We start from the raw sequence: 14,877 nt of genomic DNA, 5'->3' as shown, positions 1-14,877 counted from the left end.
AGGGATCCTCACGGACTTGGTGTGAGCTTCGGGGAATTAGGGATCGGGAGCCCAAGGGAATTATGTGCTCACACCTACTCTACTGATGGACATCCATCTTCTAACTGGGTGCATCTCTCAGGCAACAGGAGAACAGCCTAAACCGCTCCAAACCACAGCAAAGTCTCAGCAAAGACACAAGCAGAGCAAAGTCTTGGCAATATTAGGAGCTTCCCTGGAGAAGAAGTGGAGAATTTCAGCATGAGTCTGGTTGTAAGAAAGCGAAGAGAATGTAGGGAGGGCTCTAACAAACAACTTCAATTAACCTGTCCTAGACATGATGGAACATGGAGATGCCTGATGCTCTGTGCCACAGTTATGCAGGGGTAACAGCTAGGCCTCCAGAAACTACCATTCGACATCCCCTCCCTTTCACACATCCCCAGTCCAATGTCGGCTTACTGGTTCATGGCAATAGTTGGAATTTGCTGTCTCCAGAGATGCCACCGGCTCATGCTGGGAAGCAGCATCCAACAGCTTTGGTAGGACCTTCTCCTGACTGCCCTGTGGCTTGGGAAAAGCTATCGCTCCTGAAGGACCCCAAAGGCAGCTGTGACTGGAGACGATGAGGTGCAGTAAATGGAGCAAGTGGCAAGACAGTCTTCCATTAATTTTATCAGTGAAAACACCTGCCTTTTTCCCTGGGGCTACCTCTGTCAGGGTAGCCACTAATTTGAGTGACCAGGGCAATTCGTTTAGATCAAAAGAGTGTAGGGGGACGTGCGACACAGAGACTCCCCACTCATGAATCAGACTGCAGCCCACTCAAGCCACAGATGTCTTGTGGCTTTAGAGGTTCAAAAGCTGATCTCAGTTTGCTCTGACTGCTTTCCAAAACATCATGATTTCCAACAAGAAGCACAGGTTAGTATCGCCTTTCTGAAAGCAGATAGGAAAGTGTGTTTCAAGTAGCTCAGTCACAGACAAAAGCTATCAATTTAACAGACATGGTGCAGTAAAGGCTTATTTGGGCATTTTCTCTTTGTGTAGGCACAGAGAAAAAAAAAACATGAGTTCAGGTATGAGTTACACTAGTCCCATCTCAAACCTACCACCAGCAGATTGGCTGCCATCGATCGGCCATCACAACTTTGACATTAGCTCTGCAGTTCAAGGCGTAAGTTGGACCAGCTGAAGCTTCACTGACTTGCAGCATTCCAAGCAGTGTATAGAAGATGGAGAGCTGGAACCCTCCTGATCTGGCCAGGGGGTTGCCCGGGCCCCAAAGAGGCCCCAGTGTGAGCAGGACTGGCAGGACCAGCTCTTGCTCCATGCCCCATGCTGATGAAAGGGCAGAGCAGCCGGGCAGCACCGTGCTCTGACCTTTGCAGTGGGTGGGCTGTCTCTTTGGGAGCTTGGCCAGCTGGCAAGAGTCAGAGCAGCTCCTTGGCTTTCTCATTTATCAAAGCTGGGCAGAGAAGCAAGCAGCAGGAGCCAGCTGCCAAGATTTTTGCTCCCTTCTGTGCTTAACAGTGGCTGAAGGTAGAAATTCTGGCTGTGAAGGTGCTGTTTGGCCACCAGGTTTCAAACTAGTGATTTGAGAAGTACTGAAATGAGGAGCTCCAGATAGGAAAAATGGTTACAAAACAAGAGGCAAAATTTAAGAGAAGGTGCACGCAATGGCAAGGGCTAAATAAAGTTGATAAGATTGTGTTAAAATCCTCAGAACATAGATAAGCATACAATTCCTCAACTTACAGTCAAGACACACTGACAAACAGAAATACGAAGTACACTAATTCAGCTTTTAGGCAAAAGGCAATAAGGACACAAGACCTTGCTACACTTTCAAACTCAGGTAAATGTCAAAAGGAACGTAACCAGATCCAGAGATGGGAGGAGAAAACCCAAAGCCCACACATTAAATGTCACACAGCGGCTCGGACTCTAACGCGGGTACCACAGTGCCTGCGTGCCGAAATGTGCCGCAGCCTTGATACGACAGCACACACAAGCTTATTTAAAAAACTCATGAGCGGTTTGAAGGGGTCAGTTCCTACCACCCCTTTACCACACAGGTTTGCACATGGAACTATTTCCCCCTGCTGCCTTGCCCAGCAAACCCTGCTTTTCCCAATTTCCCCCTCCTCTGTCCCCTCCTGCATCCTCGTCCTTTTCCGACACAAAGAAGCCATGACCCACTTCAACAGGGCACCACGACACTGCTGCCTTCCCTGAAAGTGGCGTAGATCAGAAACGGTTCATATGCAAACACTCACATCTTTTTTGGATGGACTTTGCCATGGCAGCACACCTGGATCAGAGACTTGGCTAGTAAGTAACCTCTCCTAGCTGGAAGTAATTTTCCTGGTTCAGGAGCAGTTCTCTGTTACATTGCTGAGAGATTTGTGGAAGCGGCTCTAGATGTTAATAATACAACGTGCTTGTGAAAATCTAGTTGATTCAGAAGAAATCGGCCCAGAGCGTGGAGGATCTCTGTGGTTTTGAATATATCCCACCTTGTACATGGTTGAGACTTGAAGGCTTGCTCCCGTTTCCATTGTTGTCAGCTGGAATACTTCCACCTGCCTTAGTGGAATAATAATCAGGTAACACAACTCCAAGACTAAATTGTGCCTTTAGGCACAGTCTCATAAAAGGGGAGGTTCTTGATCCTATTAACAGCAAAGGTGGTGTGACTCAGAGGCCAAAGGATGAGTAATGCTTTCCCCTTGCTCCACGGGAACAGACTTTGCAATCTGCACCCTGCCCTGCACCAGCAGCCGACTACAAGCCCCAGCACCGTCCTGCCCCAGGTACCACTGGCAGAAGATAGAATTTTCTCCCACAGAAATTTTGAATTGTAAACCAGACAACTATTACTGCAGGGTTACCATGTAGTAGTTGAAATTTTTCTGCAATCGTTAACAGGGAGCTAATGACTTTGAACTAGAATCTGAAGACGAAAGTGTTTCAATTGCACCATTGGTATTAAAAGTTGCTGGGTAACTTTAAAAAAATCCCTCTGTTTGCATAAAGAACAAAATGGCATAAAGAACAAAATGTAAATACTGGGACTACTGACCGAGGAAACATCAGGTGCTGATGCTGCTACAGTTAAAAGAATAAGTCAAATTCTCCCTGGATAGCTACGGCAGTTGCTGCAGGCCAAGTATGTCAACAATACTGATTTTCTCATTGTCTCCCTTACGCATACAGCAGCTTCACCCACTGCAACATGTCATGTCACAAGAAATCTTCCATTTCAGCAAGTCGGAGGGAGCAGAGGCAACAGCATTTTGTTGGCATAATCTTTGTTTGAAACAATTGTACAAAACATTCATTAAAGTTGACTGAGACCTTTTCCTTGGCTATATATATATATATATCAGGCTCCCTAATGCTAACTCAGGGGTCGTATTCTCTGACAGCAACATTGAAAGCTTCCTCGATTCAAGATGGGTACAAAGATCACCAAAGTGACTGGAATAATGCTGGGCAATTCTAGAGATCTCAGAGCAAAAGTTTTCAAAATTGGGTCCTTAAAATCACAGGCCTGAATGCCCCCGATATCAGGAACACATTAAAGTCAGATAAGCAGTTCTGGCTAAAAAAGTAGCAATAATATGCAGGGGCAGCTTTAAAAAATAAATCTGATGTCTTAAAATTTATTTCAAATATTTTTTTCCTTCTCATGGCCTTCATGCCTTCAAAAAAGAATGAAGAGGGCAGTAAAGGCAGAAAAACGGTCTTTTTGTTGAAAACTATCTCAGTTTCAGAAGTTATAACTTAAATATTCTCAGGTGCTTTGAGACTTAAAGACTGTCTAATTCTGGGCTTCTTACTTTAAGAACTTGGCTGTAATCACTGCACGTAGCTAATTCTTAAATTGCATCTGCATGCTTTTTAATTGTGAAATGCCTCCATAAGCATGTATTAGTCAGAACGCAAGTCATGTCTAATCACTTATCCCCTCCACGGATTAGCAGTATTGCTTATTTTTATTGCACCAGTACCAGAATTTCCAACTAACACCAAGCTCTCATTTCAAACATTCAGTAAATTAGAGTCTGTGCCTGTAAGAGCGTAGTACACAAGTTATTACATGCAAATGTAACAACTACACCAAAAAAGAAGAGTGAAAGTACAAGGGACTTGCTTTTTGGTACATGTTATCCAGCCTTGGGGTAGGTGGATGAACAAGACAAACTCTTGAGGCCCCTTCGAGCTCTGGTTTTTAATGATTTATACAAACTCATTATGTGCAGGGTTTGCAGGTTTCAAATCAATCCCTTTAAATAGCCATAAAGGACAAGTAGACACTAGCAGAGCCAATAACTTCTGCAGGCTATTCAGTAGTCCTTAGTCATGTGGAAAGTTGCATTAAAGTTCGCAGACTATATACAGTGGAGTCAATGGGGCACAGAGATCTGATACGTGGATCTCAAAACAGGACTGCTCTTCGTAAGCATAACTGTAAATCGGGACTAAACTGTCCTGCATGGTGACTGATTAAACATGACATGGAAATGTGAGAGGCTGGGGTTTTTTTTCTCTGCACTTTCCATCTGATCAAGTGCAGAGAAACACCACTTTAAACACTGCATGCCAGAGGCTGGAAAAGAGCCCAGCTTGCGAGCGTGCAACAACCACATCTGAGTGGAAAGCAATGAGGAAGATGCACTGTCTAGGAGCACAAATCAGTCCACACGAGCTGTTGACTGTCAGATAAGATAGCCACAGACATTACTACACTCCTGACCCTAAGAGAAATTCCTTTATATTTTCTACAGCTGAATGAAGCACTCCCAGAGGCTCCAGCATGAAAATTTCTCTCCTGCACTAAGCAGTTGTTGTAGGGACAGGGCTGGTGGTACGCTATTCTGTGCCAATTTGCAGCTTTTAGCCGATTTGCTTCACTTCTTCACCGTAAAATCAGCTTATATATCATTCTTTCCACTGTTCTCATAACACATCCTTCATTTTGTCATGCTTACATATATCTGCTCTTGTCTTTGGAGCCCCAACCCAGGCAAGCGCCAAGTCTAGGAGCTCTCCTGAATTGAGGTCTCGAAGCGACAGGGACCAGATCCCGCAGCTGAGGATACGGTGTTCCACAGAGCAAAGACTCACACCTGGTTTGGTGCTGGCGGAGCTGTTTCCCCACCTTTTCCTCTTGGATGCAAACAACATGACCCTGCCTGCATGTAGCCAAACCAGGGGAGGGAAGAGGGAGGCATCAAATCAAAGCCTATCTACAACAGCATCTGCTGTAGCCAGAACTTTCAGAAAAGCTTAAAACCAGCTCATTTTAAAACAAAACATCCGTATTTGCTAAGAAAACAAAGGTATCCATAGCACCTAAGCAAACCAACGATAATCCCTGGATAGCTGCAAACCAGCCCGATTGCCTTGCAGGGCACTGCCGGTGTCAGTCACGGATCCAGTTCAACCGCTAATTTACCTCCCCAGGGAAAGCCGCTTGGCTTTAGGGGAAACAAGGTCTGGCTCCAGATGCGAAACAGGGCATGAGATGAGAATAAACAAAATCATCAGCTGCCAAAAAAAAAAAAAAAACCAACAAACCAAAACAAAAAACAACCCACCACAAAAAACCCAAAACAACAGAGAACACGAGGGATCCCATGTCTACAATGTCTTGACCCATGGAAAAAGCAAACAGCACACTAATAAGTGTTGCTCTGTTAACAGTGGCTCCATGTAATTAGGAAAGGCATTCAGCTTCTGTTTTCAGCATGTAACTTTTAATTGACTTTTCTGAAAGAAACTTTAGTGTTGTTTCAGTTAATAAGTTTTTCCAGCAAAACTCGTCTCTGTAAAAGGCTTACGTAAACCTTCCTCCAAGTGTCACATGCTTATTGTTTGAATTGGCACAGAATTAACCTGTTGCAAAAAACCTCATCCTGTGTAAAAGCCAACAGTCATGAGACACACAGCTGCAGACCTGAGGGGTCTCCTACGCTAAGAAAAGTTGATGATTTCCAGTATCCAGCAATTCTTTCAGATCTCAGAGGGGACAGAGCTTTTCCCTGTCATATAGAGCATCACACACGACGGTGATGCTTTTGGATAACACACAGAAAAGTAAACACTTGCTGTTAATGACCCCCTCATATTTTCCCCAATAGCTAGTGTTTAGCCCCAAGGTAAGACCATGTTCTCATCTGGATAGCTGCATAATTATCTTCTGCCTTCTAAAGGGACCACTCCCCCTGTTAAACACAGTCAGGTTACGGGAACTACTTAATACGTTTTCTGCCTTTCATCCTGGTGGCTGGTGCCATCTCAGGGCATGGGGACTCTGCACACCATCCCACATTGAGAGGTGTGATGGACCACAAGCAGACCTCAAGCATCTCTAGAAGGACCAGTTGCATTAGAAATATCAATATAGGCACAAAGTGGAATAAGCTAACTAGCACGAGCCCTCAGGATAAAAACAAGGTTCTTCGGCCCACCAACAGCCAGTCCTTCTCCCAGGCTCTCTAGCCCAGCCTTTTAGGTCATCTGGCTCTTGATTAGCTATGGTACCTACATGCTAAACTATCTATACCCGTAATGATATATCTGCCATTCTGTTGTGCCAAGCAGTGGGCTGGGTCACATATCTCTCTCTACTATCCAACTCCATATCCAGAGATGGCAAAACCAGCATTGAAGTGCAGCGTGCCAAGGTGACACTGCCTGTGCTTCCACATACAGATCGCCCATGGCCAGCTGAGGTATGTCACCTCAAGTTGAGCTGGGGAGGTTTAGATTGGGCATTAGGAAAAATTTCTTCCTGGAAAGGGTTGTCAGGCATTGGAACAGGCTGCCCAGGGCAGTGGTGGACTCACCATCCCCGGAGGGGTTTAAAAGACATGCAGATGAGGTTCTTAGGGACATGGTTTAGTGTTGGAGTTAGGTTATGGTTGGACTCGATGATCTTAAGGGTCTCTTCCAACCGAAATGATTCTATGATTCTATGTGCTGCATGCTATATCCCCTCCGCAAGTAGCAAAGATATGTTCTAAAAAATTACCATCTCAGTCCATGCATCCTACCAGTAAGACATATTTGTAGAGGTTTGACATATTTGTAGAGAAAGGAGGTTTGTAATAAAAATCAAGACCATGCCATTAGGTTGGGTCGATTGCCCTATGTTGCCTGTAAAAAGGCCATTATCATCCCAAAACATAAAAAGTCTGCAGGGCAAACCCCTAGGCTCCCTCCCCTGTCAAAAAAAAAAACCAAAATAAACGAACAAACAACCAAAAACCAAACCAAACCAAAAAAACCACAACACAACAACCAAGTTTAAGAAAACATTTGCATTTGCCCTCATTATGCAGGTAGATGCCTCTATTGAAGGACACCATTTAGGTGACCTTGGCAAGTAGACCCATCCACTAGCAAAGTTCTGTATCAACCTGTGCAAAGGTTTGAATTTGATAGCAGCAGAGCAGACCAGCCATTCTTACAATAACGCTACACTGAAGGAAGAGTCCTGCTTTTAAAATAAACCCTTATGATTATTTACTATATCTTTGCTTTTTAGAAGACTGGGAGTGGACTAGCTCACTTGCGTTGAGTAAGCCAGTGTACAATCTAATACTGCTCAAATATGCATGCTGTTTTGTTTTGTTTCCAGCATGCACAGAAACCAAAATATGCTTTCCCTACCCTGGGAACTGCTGAACTGGAAAGTGAAAGTCAGGAAGAGTTGCCTCAAGAAAAATAGCACATAACGTCTTTTGATAAAAATCACAAACCAACCTACCTACTTGCAGCATGACCCAGCGTTCTATTTTCCTTCAGAAGTAAGCTTAAAAAAAAAAAGCAGCAGTGCAAGAACACTGCCCTGTGAGCAAAGATTTTATCTACAATAGCTTTGATTATTGCCTAACCTCTTCCTGGCAACATACAGCAGGAGCTGAGCCCAAATATGTTCTTGTCCTATTCCTCTGTGGGGTGCACAATAGACTATGATTTGACATGTTGAAAAGCTGGTTTTCATGGCTGGATTTATTCTAGTCCTGCGCCCTGTATGATGGGATAAGGAACCACACTGTACTTGTCGACATTCTCTTCAGGAAGCAACTATTACACAAGGAGACACTGCAGAGTTGACAGCTAAACCTCGGCTTAAGGCAAGACAGAGATGTTTCCTTGATAAGGCCAGAAAGCCATCTCTACCTTGCAGTGTTGCAAATGAAAACCAAAAAAAAAGTAGCTGTGAAACTGAAACCTCTCTTTTAAAAAAAACCCAAACACACACAAGTAACAGAAAGCAGACTTTCCTCAGAGAAGCAAACTATCGAAAACTTCAGTTGTGTCGTGAAAAGCACCCTATGAGAGCACCAATCCAGCAGTAAGCCTGGATTTTATGTTAACATAATCACTTATCGCCAAAATACACCATCTGCCTCAGGAACCCCATTCCCATGGAGCCACAGTAGAAACCACAGAAATACCGTACTACGGTCATTTCGAATTGCGTGTCTGTGGCCAGAAAAGGAATCAACAAACACCTGACTTTAGCTGTTACCAGCATTGTCACCCCAGGCCAAAGTGACACATTTCAGCTACTTCTCGATGAACTTTCAGTGCCGGCTCTCAAGCCTCTCTGGCATTTCAAAGGAGAGCACACCCAGCTTTTGGCAGCACTTGTGGCAAAAGCAACTTGACTTACCGGGAGAACGCTCATTGCATTGGTATATGCAGACTCTCTCCTGAACTGCTTAATCTTGAAGGGGGAAATGAAAAATATGGTATTATGTTTAAGTTTAGCCCAGAAGAAAAACAAACGGTCAGGGTATTCTAGGCCAGCAACTCCCTTACTCTGTTGACTGTGGGAATCCAGAAAGAAGAGGCACATGGAACAGCTTGTGGCAAAACACTTTCTGGTCAGGCTTTTCCTGGTGTGTCTCCCCCCTGCTCCCAGCTTCCTAAGCAAGCACTCACATGCTGATCATAAAATCTCCAAACTCTCTTACACAAGTGCAGTGATTCCGTTCTGAGGATCTCCTTCCATCCTGCAGCCCGGTCAGTGTTGGGGGCCTCAGCTCAGGCCAGCCGCAGCCAGCAGCTCTCTCCTCTTACATCTTCCTGAACGGAGTCACCCCGACTAATTTTAAAAAAACAAGTCAGCCCCTTGCAAATCTGCCCCATGCGGCTGAAGCTACTTGACTCCACAGCTCAACTAGTTTCGCAACAAGATCAAAGCCTGTACAGTTGTTCAAGGAGCTTTTCAAGTACTCCTCCAGTTTCTATCATGAATTACAGCAGCACTCGAAGAGTGCCAAAACCCAGAGGGATTGATTCCTCCTGCCCTGTGACAGGCAGCAGGCTGGGGGGACAGGACAAGCTGTAAGCCCAGTGGCATTACATTATGCACAGACACAGTTTTGCTGCTGAATGATTGACAATAACTACTGGATGTCGCTATTTTAAGGGTAATGTCATTTGCGTAATTATCTGGCAGGGTCTCTCTTGAGCAGCTGGCGTTATTCACAAGGGAAGAATTAGACTGAAATCCAGTTGTAGAGCAGGTAGATTTGCTATTCTGTGCAGACAATCACAGGGCTTTAGAAGCTCAATACACATGGTATATATTGCTTGTAATTTCCATACTCTCAGGACCTGGAGAATATTAAAATGACACTCCTCCTCTATTTCACTGTGCAACACATATCATATGATTTCATACTTTAAAATAATTTAATATTCTCTGTCCTCCTCTGACTATCTGTTTCTTACTGGAGATCAAGCTAGGAAGAGAAGTTGCTTTTACTCCATTTATCTAATCATCTCACCATCAGATAGGAAAGATTTCCCCACACAGCCTCTGGCCCTTTGGCCACTTTAGCCCTCAGTTATTCTGGTTTTAGTGTCTTCAAACCGGGGTTTAGCTGATGCAGAAGGACACACTACTCAATACAGGACTGCCTTGCCTGGGTTAAACAATACAAAGTCCCAAACCAAACAGCACTTGGCCCAAACCACAGTCTGAAACGGTACTAACAGAGCCCAACTGGCACAGGCACTGGTCCCATCCTGGACCCGGTTGTGGGTTCCAGCTGTACAACTGTAACCAAGCATCAAAAAGAGAGAGTTTATGTTATTCCTTGCAGTGTTGGCATGCCACGAGTAGGACTGAGCAGGCCTAGAGCAGACCATACCCACATACGCATGTTTTGCTGCTGGAACCCACGTAACAGCACCCAAATAAAACAACTGACTGTTCCTCCTTTCCAGTGCTCTGGGCAAGAGGATGCCAGAGGTGTTCTGCAAGCATGTCAAAAAGAAACCTTTCTGTATAACCAGACTGTCTCAGCGGTGACGTGTCCCTGCTCTAGCTGTCCTGTTCCATCCCAGAAGAGGTCTGGCCCTACCCCTGGCTAACGCAGGAGGAGGCTGGTCAGATGGTCATCTCGGTCAGGGAGGACTCTGCAAAGCAGACTGTCTGCCCGATCCATGCCTTGATGCTTGAGCGAACAATAGAGCACTTTGGCATTATAGAAGGGAACAAATATAAACAATTACCCCCCACGTACAGAGGAATGACTAAAAAAAGAGTGCTGTGTATGGGAAAGAGCTTCCTAAGAACAACCTTGAGACACCAGGAGGCAATGATGCTCCAGCCCTGTCGCAAACACAAAGATGTCAGACATGGGCGTGAAGGAAAAACTCCGGCCGTAGGATCACGGCAGGAATGAAAAGACTTACAGTGGTTGAGCGCGAAAACACTGGATAGGAACGTCAAACAGATAGAGTTTAAACACAGGCCCATAGCTAATACAGGGAAAAAAACAGGCTTGCATGTCACCAGCACATATGAGCTTTTAAATAACAATGCACACAGTGTCAAAAGCAACAGCCCCTTGCATTTATCTCCCAGAAAGTCTAGGAAGGTTTCATTTAACGCCTGCCCCTTTGTCATCAGTTTGACATGTGCTGTATGGCAGCAGGACAGGCCCAGAGCAGCCCAGAGGAGGCTTCTGTGGGTCAGAGCTAACGCCCAGCAGGCACCCCAGGGGCAGACGAGGGGCAGTTCTGGGGCTGATATAAACCAGCCGTGTCTGCACAGTAACGTGAACTGACAGCAATACAAAATCTAGCTCCTGTGCCTCGGAAGGAAAATCTAGTTTTCTATGGGCTCACACACACGTCATAGGAAGACCCCTCCAGTAGTCAATACTGCAGCCAGAAATTTTGCTCCTTCTTGGAACTTGGACAATGTGCAGGGGGAAAGTGGAGGTACCATTATCCCAGCTGACAACTCGTTCCTGGTGGGCAGCAAGTGACATTTATTTATTCAAGCAGAAAACTCAAGCTATCAACTCAGCCGTGAGGTTCAGACAAAGAGAATGAACGAATGAATGCAGAGCTCACCGATAAATGATGCCTCTTTCATGGAGAAACATAAGGGCTGAAATAATTTCTGCAGCATAGAACCGGGCCCGATCTTCATCGAAGCGACGCGACTTCTGAATATGGAACATCAAGTCCCCGCCATTTACGAACTCCATCACAAAGAACAGGCGATCCTTCACACACACAAACACAACAGATATGAACAGCATTAATCATATCCTCTGCAGGCTTAGAAAATTGCAAGTAAAACTATTATATTGCAAACAAACACAGATTAAGCACCCATGAGACAATGGGGGAAAAAAAAAAAATGATTTCTTCAGGAAAGATTAAGTCAATACCAGGAAAATCTGTTAGTACCTCCTTGTCCTGCTCTCCTCCCAAAAATTTTGCCCCCAGTCATGAAATAAATTCCTTTTCACATGTGGATTAGGCTTATCAGTAGGTGGGTGCTCATTACTAACCAGCTTCTGTTTGGTTTCCTTGACTGTCCTTAGCCTGAATCAGCAGAGGATGACACCCCTTCAACAGCGCTCTCCGAGCTGAGTGGGCACAAGAGAAATCTGTAAAAAATCACTTGCTCCCTACTAAACACCTCAGCTCTCTGGGGAAACATGCTCCATAATATAACATGCAAAACCAGACTGCAGCTTCACCGCAACAGCACAAGGGCTCAGGAACAGCAATGACGATGTTGTCTCGAGGGTATCTCGGCACCATTTCTGGGGAACGTGTGTTGTTTTCTAGAATGGAGTTTCCTGCCATACGCTTTCCTGGTAGCTGCTTTTTGGGCCCCCAGATTTCAGCTTTCCTCACAGCTCTGGTTAACCTGCAGAGGCCTCTGGGCGATGAAGGAACTGATAAGGACAAAGCATAAACCAAAGTTTCTGCTGGGCAGAAAAGTAACCTCTTCAATAAAGTTCAGCTCCTTAACCACAGCTGCTGGTGTCTGAGGTTTCTTTTTTGGCTTTGTTCTGTTTTTTGCAAGAGTTTACAGATAGGGAGGGACCTACTTAAGCTGAGTGCTCAATAGTCTGGATGTGGGTTCAGTGCACAAACAAGGGTTGCTCGCTTAATTGTGAGAAGAAGGACACACAGTGATTTGTCACAAAACTAAACCCTAGAATTGTTGCAGGCTGCTTCAAAAACCTCCCCTAGCAATTGTTTCAGGACATTCCGTACTGATTGTTTCAATTTTACTCTCAATATCAGGAACAAGCAGACTGGAAAAAAGAGGCATACAATTCAGTTGAGACCAGTCAGCCTTTTAATGGTACTATTTGCCCTTCTTTCCTCATAAGCCCCTTCGCAGGTCCGATGTTAATCATCTACAAGCTAGTTTTAAAGCCTCTCTAAGTTTAAGAGGATAAGCATTGTTATGCTCCACTTTCTGGCAGCCAGCCAGCTTGAAATGACTACTGGTATTAACATCTTGAGATGCACACGGCAGAAGAAAAGCAACCAGGAATCCTTTCATCCCTCTCTGGACACAAGCAGGAGAGCAAATGGCTCATGACAGATGAGGACAACTTGCTTCTTGTCACCATCCTGGGCTCTGCTCAACAGCTCCTTCCAGAAGCCAAGATAGATGTGTTCCCAGCAATGTCGCAATACTCCTGCATGTAGCACCGAGGCTACATTTTAAGTGCTATCTCCAGCCTGTATAAACAACAATACTTCATTTTTTCACTCTGCCTTTATTACAGGGCTGCTGAAAGACACCCAAGCCAGCTCGCCTGTGCCAGAAATCCAAGCCCGAGCAGCACAAATCCACCAGCAATCTCAGCTCTTCAGCCCACATCAGATCTCTAATGCCGCATCTTTGCTGCAGTTGGTTAAACCGAGACTGGCTATGCTGCGCCTACCTGTTCTGTAACCCTTCCCCCAGCTGTAGCACAGATACCACCTCTGTCTTGCCAGTCCGGGCAGCTTTTACAGCTGCTTGTTATTCCTTCCCACCTCCTTCCTCACTGATCTCCCTACACACTTATCTAGCCCAGCTTGTCCAGGCATCTCTTCAAGCCAGTACTTAAAAAAAGAAATCTCTCTTGCCAGGTCTCCGACAGGAAGTAATTTAATTTACCAGCAACCTGAGGAGGGATGTGTGTGTGTGTATTTATGTACGTAATACATGTGCTTGTATAAACATGCATATGGTTAGGTGAACATCCATATTTTCTCTAATCTTTCCTTAAAGGTGAGCTTCGGGGAAACAAAGTGAACTCTTCCTATCTTAAAACACACATGTCCTGCTTCTCTCTCCAGCGCTGGCAAAACTCCGCAGCACATTTAGATGTACTCATCTGTACCATGATGCTTAAAGGATGATACTACCTCTATCTCGAATGTTCAGGTGAGCACAGAAACAGCCAGTTTTACAACTCACATCACTGATGACATGGAATTAGCATCTTTTTGTTACAAACAGCTCTTGCTTCAGACTAACTGCAAACCTGAGCAAGTATCATTGTGTGTGTTACATGGTGCTCACAAGTGTAACGGTTAACACCTCACCTTCACCCATGGTCTCGTTTCACATGTCAAGCATAAATAGGGATGATTTAATTACTGAAGCTCTCCAATTCAGGCCTATCAAAACTGTGGACTAGCCGTTGTTTTTTTTTAAGGGGGCCCAGCTGTTTACCTGTCCAGTTTCCTAACACTCAGAAATCCTATGAGGTTGCTGAAGAAAAGAGCAGGATGGGTATTACAACTTACTTATAATACAGTGTTTGTGCATTGGTTTGCTACACACCTGGCAACAATATCAGAAAAATCGGCACTAAATGAACACCCTTTGGGGACCAGGATCTAGTAGTCAAGCAAGGTCTTCCATTTTTACTCTTAAGCAAGGCCATCAGCTTGCCAAACTGCAGAGACCAACCACTCTCACAGGAATCACTGAGAAATAAACAGTGGTGTTTTATGAAGAAAGAAGAAGAAAAGAAAAAAGAAAGGCAATTTGCAGCAGGCAGAGTAAGAGTGAATAAATAGCTTAAATAGGGGCCAGGAAAAGGAAATACTAAAACAGCAGGTAGCTCTGATACTTGCAAATTTGACCTGACTTGGAGTTACGTGCCTCCTTTCTTGGGGTCTACCAGCGGGAATTAGGAGTTGAAAGCTGAAGTGTTTCTTGATAGGCCTTAATGCTGAAATCCTAGCATTTCTATTTTTCTGTTTTGCATTGCTCAGAAGTCTTCCCTGATCCGCTATCTCTGACGTCGGCAAAAGTAAGAAAAGAGCATTTGAGTCAACAGGAAATGGTGACGCAAAAGCCTTCGCGGCAGCGGCAGACAGATGAGGAACTCGCGTTGCACCATTTCTGGACTGGGATTGAGGTGAATAAAGCCTCAGAGCAATTGTTACTGTAAATTAAAGAAACACTTGGAGGAAACAAAGTTCCTGGCTTACATCTGGAGATCAGCCCTGCCAATTTCAGTGCAAGAGAGATGGGTTTTTTTCAATTTGTTTAAATTTCAGTTTGCCATCTGTATTTGTTCACTATTAGTAGGGTAAGGGCTG

At 44.7% G+C, this 14,877-nt stretch overlaps 1 protein-coding gene across 1 annotated transcript in view; it reads right to left on the bottom strand.

Annotated features, from left to right (window-relative positions):
• The window catches only part of PRKCH (protein kinase C eta), a 119,081-nt gene that overhangs the window by 38,043 nt on the left and 66,161 nt on the right, over positions 1-14,877 (bottom strand). Inside the window, exon 10 of the mRNA XM_065635143.1 lies at positions 11,374-11,528. Within this exon, the coding sequence (XP_065491215.1) occupies positions 11,374-11,528 (155 nt within the window). The remainder of the gene's footprint in view (positions 1-11,373; positions 11,529-14,877) is intronic.

Source organism: Caloenas nicobarica, chromosome 5 (assembly GCF_036013445.1).
Source record: "Caloenas nicobarica isolate bCalNic1 chromosome 5, bCalNic1.hap1, whole genome shotgun sequence".
Taxonomy (NCBI): domain Eukaryota; kingdom Metazoa; phylum Chordata; class Aves; order Columbiformes; family Columbidae; genus Caloenas; species Caloenas nicobarica.
Note: the sequence above shows the minus strand (reverse complement) of the source record. Positions and strands in the feature narration are given on the sequence as shown.